The sequence below is a fragment of the Mus pahari genome, chromosome 5, assembly GCF_900095145.1.
Source record: "Mus pahari chromosome 5, PAHARI_EIJ_v1.1, whole genome shotgun sequence".
In the NCBI taxonomy this organism is placed as follows: Eukaryota; Metazoa; Chordata; class Mammalia; order Rodentia; family Muridae; genus Mus; species Mus pahari.
In genome coordinates this window covers 60,615,003-60,626,062 of record NC_034594.1, presented here as the reverse complement: position 1 = coordinate 60,626,062, position 11,060 = coordinate 60,615,003, and the positions used below count along the sequence as shown (strand labels likewise).

At 41.5% G+C, this 11,060-nt stretch overlaps 1 protein-coding gene across 1 annotated transcript in view; it reads left to right on the top strand.

Annotated features, from left to right (window-relative positions):
• Positions 1-11,060, top strand: part of LOC110321617 (collagen alpha-4(IV) chain) — a 121,830-nt gene that overhangs the window by 85,634 nt on the left and 25,136 nt on the right. Inside the window, exons 30-37 of the mRNA XM_029538683.1 lie at positions 446-616; positions 1,161-1,304; positions 2,704-2,808; positions 3,656-3,837; positions 4,706-4,769; positions 6,137-6,211; positions 9,634-9,741; positions 10,287-10,394. Of these exons, the coding sequence (XP_029394543.1) occupies positions 446-616; positions 1,161-1,304; positions 2,704-2,808; positions 3,656-3,837; positions 4,706-4,769; positions 6,137-6,211; positions 9,634-9,741; positions 10,287-10,394 (957 nt within the window). The remainder of the gene's footprint in view (positions 1-445; positions 617-1,160; positions 1,305-2,703; positions 2,809-3,655; positions 3,838-4,705; positions 4,770-6,136; positions 6,212-9,633; positions 9,742-10,286; positions 10,395-11,060) is intronic.

The window sequence follows — 11,060 nt, the reverse complement described above, 5'->3', positions numbered from 1 at the left end:
CTCTCTCTCTCTTTCTTTCTTTCTTTCTTTCTTTCTTTCTTTCTTTCTTTCTTTCTTTCTTTCTTTCTTTCTTTCTTCTCCTCCTCCTCACTGTCCTCTTCTTTTCTCTTTGTCTTCCTCTTCCTCCTTTCTCCTCTTCCTCCTCTTCTCTTTCAAGAGCACATATAAGTACAAGTTTTGGTTTACATCTCTGTATCTTTATACTAAAAAGTAGTAAACAGTATAATCTTCACTCTTCAGATGACCTGCCTTCCTTTTTAAAGCATTTAGAGAAATATATTCTTAGGCAAATGAAAAGTTGCTCTGACACTTTAGTTAATAACTATTATTTTGTTCTTGTTTAAAAAGTGTCACGGGTACATAATTTAAGCTCTCTGGGATGTGTTTTTCCTGTGACTGAAGAAAAATTTAAGTTTTCCTGCTTAATATTTGTGCTGTGTTTCAGGGGCCCCAGGTTGGAAAGGCCAGCCAGGAGACATGGGTCCCTCTGGACCAGCTGGGATGAAAGGACTCCCTGGTCTCCCAGGCCTACCAGGAGCTGATGGTCTCCGAGGGCCTCCTGGGATTCCAGGCCCCGCTGGGGAAGATGGCCTACCGGGTCTTCCAGGCCTAAAGGGTGAGTATTGCTCTCCCGGTCATTCTCCCAGGTTTACAAACTCAAAATTAACGGTCAAACCAAACTGGTTAGGTAAAACTCTCGCTAACAGAACATACTATTTAGCCTGATTGTGCCCTTTCTTTTGGATGTACCATTTTTTTCTCTGTGCATCCTTTCTAGTGGCAGAATGTTGTGGTGTCAGTTAATTGGCCAAAGGCCTTGGGTTCACAGGACTCCAACACTTCAGCTCACAGGACCAGGTAGCCCCGATGATGTCATTAGGTCCAGGCTAACATATCTCACTTTGGCTAGGCCTCTGTTCTCATCCCTTCTCTTGGTGCTGTGGAAATATGTTGGGTGCAGGATCCCTAAAACATCAGTACTTACACGTTAGGTCTGTAGGATGGGAAATAGGAGTGGGCAGGGGAACACAGCTATTTAAGACCATCATTCAGCATAAAGTGTTAGGCAGGGATTTGTATCATGGGAATGACCAGGACCATAAAAGAACCACACTAGCCTTAAAGCGCTTCCCTAAAACTTCATGTTCTCATTTTATCAGGACTTCCAGGGCTGCCTGGCTTCCCTGGTTTTCCAGGAGAGAGAGGAAAGTCAGGCCCAGATGGAGAACCTGGAAGAAAGGGAGAGGTTGGAGAGAAAGGCTGGCCTGGCTTGCAGGGAGACCTGGGAGAGCGAGGCGCCAAAGGTAAGTGGTTTCAACAACACAGGGGCTGCACGAGTTTGTTCCCCGTATTTAATCAAGTACTATTCATATGTCCCTGGATCTCTTTAGTTCTGTGACAGTGCAGGAATTCGTTTTTCTTGCCTTTTGATCTTATTACATGTAACTAAGGTAAACGGATCATTCTGTTGTTGGGATGTGAATGAGCGCACCTCAGTGCACTCATCTACAGACACAGGCTTCAGAGACCTTGCTCAGCTGGTGGTAAAGACCTGTAAAGAATGTTGCAGGCTTTGAGGGCCCATGTGACCTCGGTTACAGTAACATACTTTGGTCTTGGCACCCTGAAATGACCCGAGACAACACACAAACAGGATAAAATTAAAATTTGGAACAGAATTTTAGTTGTAAACAATGAAATGTGATTTCATATAATTTTCCCAAGTTCTTAATTTTCATAAAATATTGTTTGGGGTTTTACATTTTGAATCCTGTCCCCCTTAACTGTTGACAGCATAAATGTTTCCTATGGTCTCTCAGCTGCTGATGTAGGAGAGAAAGTAACATTTCTGTCAATGAAAAGACAGCCTTTAGAAGGAGTATTTTTAACTCTTAAAGAGCTCTGTGAAAAAGGCCTTGATTTCATTCAAATGACCATTTCTTCTCAGCTGATTCTATATTTGCTTTTGTGTGGTGCTTGTTTTATTATATATGCATTACTACTTGTAAATTATAAGTTTCAACAATCTCTTTGCTATATAAGATAGCCAATGTTTGCAGATAATTCATGTTATACTATTAAACAGTTATTCCACCGACAATTAAAACTTAGATCAATGCTGGCACTGCAGATGTAAAGTTGCTCTCCCATAATGGTCCCGAGGAAAATCCTGTTTGCCAATTATAGTTGTGTAAATATATACCCACAGCACCATAAACACTCTCATGACTGCTGACATCACACAGCTAACACTATAGCAGTTGGTTCCCAGAATTCTCTGTTAACAATCAGCTGTCGCCATGTTGGTCTACTGAGCCTGTCTTGGCACACTACTCTGCTCAGATCGAATAAGCTGGAATATGGGATCTGACTGCTAGTGTTTAGAAGTCCATATGCAGAGAATCAGGTTGAAATAGGTTTGTTCTTTTAATGTAATTCTGAATGTCTTAAGTCACAGAGGGCCCTGAGACCTTTGGGTTGTATACAGAAATTTTACTAAGTACATAACTGCTCCTTGTCCCAGGGATGGAGAAGGGGTGATAGGAGGAGTTTCTTAATCCCTGATACTGATAATGAAGGATCCATTAATACAACTTAATGGAGGTAGATGGAGTTTATTAATGAGGTGACATTTGATAGAAGATGAGTTGTATGTGTAGTGTATCTGTGTTTATGTTTCTCTCATATAAGTAATATTTACAGGAGACAGAGGACTTCCTGGTGATGCAGGAGAAGCAGTTGTTTCCAGAAAGGGTGAAGCTGGGGATGCTGGGCCTCCAGGAGATGGTGGGTTCTCAGGAGAAAGAGGTAAGTGCCTGACATTTCTCAACTCCATCATGTAACTTAGCTTCTTATAGACCATCCAGGCAAGGGAATATGTATTATGCAACTTTCCTTCCAACAAGAAACTAGGAAACACAATTTCTTAAATATAATCATACCCTGCTAAACATTTTTAGTAATTTTTTGGTTTTTCCATGCTAAATGTAGTTGGAGGTTATCTGTATTTATAGAATCATGTATTCCAATCTAGGACCAATACAAGGTATACATAAATAACTGTTTTCCCTCTGTTTGGGGAAGCTGGGGTGACTATCTGGGCCTGCCTGTGTCCTTTTACCCAGCCTCTTTCAAACATCATTATGTTTGAGACCTTGTCTAAATGCAGATCCTCAATCTCCAGATATGGGGCTACCAGGAACCCGACTTTTCTAACCAGCATCCTGATGGCATGCTGCTGATCCTCAGAAATATAGCAGAACAAGGATTTTGACAACTAAATCTGCATTTTTCTCAACTTCAGGATTAATCTGCGTGGGTTATATATCCTAGACTTCTCTTTTACTAGCCAGATGGAGAAAATGTTTTAACTTCTCTGGGTCAAATATTTCCTCATTTGTAAGGTGTGCATGCTGGAGCAAATGACCTTGCCTGCTCTCTCTTTCCACTGGTGATTTTGAGTCTATTCCTGGACAGCTTCATTCCTAGTGAGGCTGCCAAAGACAGGAACCACAGAGATGTGGCTTTGACTAGAAGCCAGCATCCCAATTTCATTGTCTTCATCTCTTACAAGTGAAATCAAGTCATTTAATACAATCTTCACTCAGTCTTAGGATTTTGGCCAAGGGGCTTGTAATACTACTGACCTCAACAGGTGATAAAGGAAGCCCAGGGATGCGAGGGGAAAGAGGAGATCCTGGAAGAGAAGGACCACCGGGACTCCACAGAGGGCAGCCTGGGATAAATGGGCCTTCTGGGCCTCCTGGACCCCCTGGCCCTCCAGGATCACCTGGTCTGAGAGGAGTCATTGGTTTTCCAGGATTTCCAGGTGACCAGGTGAGGAGATGCTCCTGCAAGGGAGAAGAAATAAATTGCTCTCAGGATCCCTTAAAATGTCGGATTTGGCCAGTATGTGCCCTTGTTATTTATGGATATTTGAAAGTAAGGTGGCATGAAGGAAGAATAGAACCTTCTGGAAGGTTATGACATAACTGAGATTTCTGACCAGTGTTTAGAACTGGTTGTCCTGCTGCAGAGGAGAAAGTCAGGTGATTCACACATTCCAGCCCTCCCAGGTTTAAATAATTCACAGAGCCTTGCCTCATAACTGATGCTTTATTGGAAAAAAACAAAACAAACAAACAAACAAAACCAAAAAAAACCCATCCTGAACACTGCCCAGATTCTGGTTTCTCAGCCCTCCTATCTGTTTGGAGATGTCATATTTTTTCCTTTAAAATACACTTGGCCTTTATAATCATGAGTAACATTCCCCTTGAGAAACCAGAAAACATAGTGTAGCGACATGTATCAAACTTCTGGAAAATGTATAACATAGTTTTGGCTTTCCATCTTTTGGAATAAAATGGATCTTTAAAATTTATGATACAACACAGCTTTCAGTATTTCATTTTATATCAAGTGGTTTGTTCCAAGTGTAAATTCAAGTTGTATGAGAGTTACTCTTCGTAATCGTTTATAAAGAAGTCTGTACTTCTTGCTGGGAAGAGCATTTCTAATTCTGGAGGAGTTTTACCCACTCATAAAACATAGACACAGTTAGTATTATGCTTACAAGACACTAACAGTTTCCTTCACCATTGCCAATTACAAACACTAATTTGGCTGCAGAAAACTGTAATGTGTTTGTGCTGCAGCATGGAAAACCCAACGAGGGTCTTATTTTTGTTCCATTAATTGTCAGGGTGATCCAGGCTCTCCAGGACCCCCTGGATTCTCAGGAGATGATGGAGCTAGAGGACCTAAAGGTATGGCTTGGAAAATGTTCCAAACTAGAAAATTCAGAGTTCCAGGAATTCTAGCATTTCGAGTGAGCATCTTGTTAATGATTAAATTGCTTCACAAATTAGAACTCAGACACGACTTTTGACCCCAGACAGTGAGACACGGAAGCTTCAGGGAGTTCTCATTTTCCACACAGGTCAAACGTACCAGATAGGATCTGGCATACCTACACATATCATGACTTCCTCTCCACGCAAGTCTCAGAAACTCTTATGTCGTGATCGAAGCGTCTCAAATGGCAGCTGGTACAAATGACCAGGCCCACATCTCTAGAGAGTGTCCCCATGTTCAATAAGAACCAGTTAAGGAATTCCTATGTCTAGCTATTAGGATTCTACTTTCTTAAAAATCTTCACCAGATGTTAATTGTTTCCTTAAGAATTTTCCATCCAAATGTAACTTAAAATTGAATCATTTTTTAATCCTTAATTAAAGATAAGAAGTTTCTTTTCTAAAGGGTCATATCATAATTTTTTTAAAATTTGTGTGGCATACAGTCTCAGTCACAACTATTCAGCTACATCCCAATAAAACTTTATTTGTAAAATAGCTTCAGGCTGGCCTAATAGGCTTGAGTCTATCTTGTATCCAAAACACAACTGAAATTATACTCTTTTTTAAAAAATTTATTTATTATTATTTTCTTTATTTACATTTCAAATGCTATCCCGAAAGTTCCCTATACCCCACCCCCGCCCCTGCTCCCCTACCCACCCACTCCCACTACTTGGCCCTGGCCTTCCCCTGTGCTGGGTCATATAAAGTTTACAAGACCAAGGGGCCTCTCTTCCCAATGATGGCCGATTAGGCCATCTTCTGCTACATAGGTTAGTTCATATTGTTGTTGCACCTACAGTGTTGCAGCCCCCTACAACTCCTTGGGAACAAGTCAAGATCTTTTTTTTAAAAAAAAAAAAAAAAAAAAAAAAAAGGAGTTTTATCTACCATTTTGGGCAGAAAGTTGCACATAAACCAAAGTCATGATAAACTAAATGATTGCACACAACCATCAAAAGTTTAATTGCCTTGGTAACCTCCACAGGTACCAGGTGTACACATGGTACACATACACACCTGCAAGCAACACCCTCACCCACATAGAATAGACCATTTTTTTAAAAGTCATAAATCCCATCTTTACTTGTATTTCCATTGTTCTTCTTTGTGAATAAAATTAGTTTTTAAAAAATCTCTTTGAAAACACAAAGCTAGATTATGAAGGCAAATACCATGGAAGTTACTTGTATGAGACCAAGTGATTTGTTTGTTTGGTTGTTTTTTCCAAATGACATGTTCTTAACTAATGCTCTCGGTATTCTGTCACTCACAGGATACAAAGGCGACCCTGCCAGTCAGTGTGGTCCACCTGGTCCAAAGGGTGAGCCAGGTAGCCCTGGATACCAAGGTATAGCTCCTGATTTTTCTTATTTTAAGAAAGAAAACCTAGTTTGAAATACAAAGTAATTACTTTTATGCTTATCAGTGGGAATGGATTTATCAATATTTTCTTTACCATTTGCCCATTAAGGTGTGTACCAAAACTATTTTGGGTGGCATTGTTATAGCATCCTTCACCCAGAATGATACCTGGACCAGGCACTGGGGACTCTAAATGTAGCTCTACAATGGCCCCTGTGACTGATGGCATTGGCACAGCTATATACACTCTTGTGCTTGTATAATGACAAAGTGAATATTCAAGCAATTAAAATTCATATTTTCTTGCCAACGCTGTCATTTTAGATGGCCACAAGCTATTGAGAAACACCTCTTTCACTCATGGATAGCAAACAGCATACTAGCAGACATGGAGAGTTCAAATTTGCACTTTTGCTTTGAACCCTGAAGAAGCACGCATCAATATTTAAAATATTCTTGCTTTTTTTTTTTAATGCAGGGATCCTTCTGCTAGGAACACATCTGAGATTAATAACCAGAGAAGTATGAACAGATGCACACACAGGCTATACACTGCATGGACAGGGCAGACATCTATCTACAGAGACTGTATTTAGAATGCTATTGTCATACTTTGCTCTCTATTACTGTGACAAACACCGTGACCAAAAGCAACTTGCGGAGGAAAGGGTTTATTTCGTCTTCTAGTTTATAGTCCATCATGAAAGGCTGTCAGGGCAGGAGCTCAGGCAGGCACCTGGAGGCAGGAACCAAAGCAGAGGCCATGGAGGGGTGCTGCTTCCTGGCTTGCTTCCCATGGCTTGCTCATCCTGCTTTCTTGTGCAGTCACAGACCATCTGCTGAGGGCTGACTCCATGTGCAGTGGTCTGGGTTCTCCCACAGCAACCATTAATCAAGTAGACATGCCCTCAGGCCAGTCTGAAGAAGACGATGTGTCCATTGAAATTCCCTCTTCCCAGACTACAGAAATACTAACAAGGACATCCATGCATCACCCTGACGTTCCATTCGGCGGGAGCCATGTTCTGTTTCCCCAAATAGAACGTCTAATTAGAACACCAAATGAAAGTCACTTGTAAACTGAAAGCTCCGTACACAGCATCACAGATGACCTCACCATTGTGACGTCAGTAAGAAATCTGCTCCTGCTTGTGGGTCTTTTTGTTATAAACCCCGATGATATAAACATTTCCAGGCTCAAAGTAGCACAAACTGTGGGCATTTTACATTACCTAGCATTTAAAGTTGGAAACCATAAGTCTGAGGTTGTTTTATACTGAGTCAGGCTTTTCCAGATATTTTTTTTTTGCCTTACCCTGCTTGATCCAGTGTCCCGTGGTCATCAGTGTTTAAACTGTTCTGGCTTCTTATTTGCCATGGCTTAAGCTTAGAGTTTCAGGAGCTGTTCTGTTATTCCTCCGCACAGAGTTTAGATGCTCTGTTTGCCTTGGCTAGGAATCCGTGCTCTGCACTTGCATGAACTCAGTGAGGATGTATAGAGAGAGCATAACGCGTTGCGTTCCAGGATTATGTAAGCTTGAACCGGGTCAGTCAAGTTCCAGCCGTCCACATCACCTCCAAGGGGAATGGAGTGCAGGTTACTCCCGAAAAGACACAACCCTAACTTTTAGGTATCATTCTGAACACCTGCTCTGGCAACTGGAGCTGCCGTGAGGTGCCATGTGTCCCTTGCAGGAAGCTGTTTGGGATCAAGCAGATAATACAGAGCAGGTTGAGGAGCCAGTACATTTGATTAGTTAATAGGCACGGGCATTGGTTACTTTAGTGTTGTAATGAATGCTAACCTCTCTATGGATTTGAAAATACAAAGCTCTGTGTTTTGTTTAAAGATCCAGCCATTGATTTCTCAGTGTAGATTATTGGTTTACTATAACTTTGAATTAAAGTCACATACATAAGGTCATATTTCTAGTACTAAAATAAATATAATTCTAAGTGTATCAGGGTTCTCTAGGGGAATAGACTCAACAGGTTATATATTATAATATATATATATATATACATATATATATATATATATATATATCAAAAAAAAAGGATTTATTTGATTGGCTTACACTGAAGAGGCTGGGTAGACTAACAATACCTGTCAGATCTTTGAAGAGTCTAAGAACACCTTAGCTGTTCAGTTCATGAAGCTAGTCCCAGTATGGCACCAAAGGCCTGCGGGATACTTGGAGAACCCCCATGAGCCCCTCCTGTGCGTTGAGTTGAAGAGCAGGACTCTCCCTGAGAACAGAGGACTGCTTTTTAATCAAGATTCTATGAGTAACTGTGCTCCCTGCTCAACCTCCAGACTAGGGGCAATTTATCAAAAAATCAAGGCTACAAACCAAAAGTCTTTAGTGAGAACACGGCTTATTCTCAGGCTGCTGGCTGTAGTGCTGTTGGTGGAAGATAGGGGGCGCTGTTTGCAGATGTAGTACTTCGTCCCAAACACAGGCAACCCATGTCAAGAACCCAGTGCTGAATGGCTTATTCTAGAAGACCTAGAGAGCAGCCACGCTTTCCTTAGGAAGTTTCACTCATGAGAAATGACTGTTAGAGACTAATTTTTTGAAATGTTTCATTATTTTAATTTAAGAGGTATACCCATTAGGTACAATGTGCAATTCTTGTGTAGAATTTAGTGAGGGACAACAGGGCAGGGGTGGTACTGGAGTCAGGAGTGAACAGATGGCTTTATGGATTGTTATTAATTTTCTTGGCTATCACAATATGTTTTTGGCCGCACAAGAAGGGTTATTTTTCAGGCTAATGCCTTGAAGTCTTTTGAGATGGCATCCCACAATGATTATGTTTTACTTTAAAATCTTCTGGCATTTAAAAGCATATTTTAAGATAAACCCAAACATCACACTATTTACCAAGAAATTCTGCTCCTGGGAAATTTTTCCTAAGGAAATAGTTCAAAAGGAGAGACCGTGGTTAACGATCTACAAAGGAGGAAGGGGGAGGGGAAGTGGACATGATCAATACATAAATGTATGACATTATCAAAGAATAAATAAAAGATTTGCATATATAACATTATGCATAACAACAAAAAGAATTACAAGTGCTTGATTGATTTCCCCCTACTGCTGAGTAGGGGGAAATTAGATTGACTAGTTAAAGTAAGAATGATTAAAAAGCTACAATCTAAAAAAGATAAACCACTGCAAACTTGAAAATTGTTTGTGATACAAGAACAGTTTTAAAAGCAGATAATTTGGTCATCAAAATTTTCTCAATCGTGTCTTCCTTACCGATCAAACACAGTGTAAATATAAAACCAACAAAAACACCCCTACACAACAGCCAATGAGGCTTGAGGCTGACCTTTTGAGAGTCACTGTTTCAAAGAGTAATCTACAACTAATTGAATTTTGGCCCTTCCTTCTTTAGGTCATATTGGAGCCACTGGAGAGAAAGGCTTTCCTGGAGATGAAGGGCCCCGAGGACCACCAGGCAGACCTGGACAGCCAGGCTCTTTTGGACCACCAGGGTGTCCAGGTACCTTGCCAGAAAGCCTCGAAAACCCCTGCATATTCATGTGACTTGGCATACCAGAAAGAGCCACTCTTCATATAGGGCCCCCTTGTGTCTCATTCACCCCAAACGCAGCCCAACTTCACAGGGTTAGAAGACTTTACTTCAAGCAGCGCTGGCAAAGTGCCAGTTCTGCGCCAGGCAGTTACGCTGATTGCCTGTCATTTTTCCATCCCCCATCCCAAAAGCAATGTCACATATATAGCTCATGGTTTTAAATGATCCTTTTTTCTTTCAAGTCAGCATGGGGGGAGGGGGTGCTGAGTGGAGGGGAATGAGGAGGGAGGCAGGGCGGGCACTGGCAAATTAGAATCATGATTGGCAACTTCAATTGTTTGTAAGTGTATCTTTTTGAAATTAAGTATTTGTTTCCTTAGGGTTAAAAATATCTACAAAGAAAGAGTAATGCAACTGTGTCCCTCTTTACTCATGCATTAAGAACATAGATGACCTTACCAGGAGACAGTTATTCACGTGTCACTGTCTGAAAATTTCTCTCTTGTCCCCAGGTGACCCAGGAATGCCTGGACTCAAGGGCCATCCAGGAGAAATGGGAGACCCTGGGCCAAGAGGTGCTGCAGGAGATTTAGGAAGGCCAGGTCCTGCGGGAGTGAAAGGTAAGTAGCGAAAAGGCCCAACTCTCTAGAAAGGTCCAGCACACTTAGGGCAAAGTTGCAGCTCCTTTCTTAGACTAGTGGCTCTGCTTGATCAGGCCTGGCTCTCATCAGTGCTATCAGCAGCTCCCAATGACCCCGAACCCCGACCAGGGCTTGAGGCCATGCCCATCTTTGCTTGCCTTCCCTTGAGGAAGGCCCAGGATTTCTTCTGAGGGCATGCTGTTTATGTCTGTCATGATGGTCTCTCATCCACCCATTTGCCTTCACTGATTATCAAGCTCCATTTATGCCCTAGATTCGGTTGGATTAAGGCAAGCAGTCTAGCACTCAGGTTGCCAGGTATAGCTTAACTCCCAGAAACAGCTCTATGATCAGATCACTCAACTCTTTAGATACCAGCTACAATGAAAAACTTAGAGTCACACCAATGCCCATTTCTTGAGTTCCAAGGTACAAAAACACTGTCTGTCCATCACACTTATGGAGTGTATAGACCACCTCTGTTTGCATGTATATAACATCAAAAGCACCATTTTTTCATTTTTATTATTATTATTATTTTCTTTATTTACATTTCAAATGCTATCCAGAAAGTTCCCTATACCCACCCCCCGCCCCTGCTCCCCTACCCACCCACTCCCACTACTTGGCCCTGGCCTTCCCCTG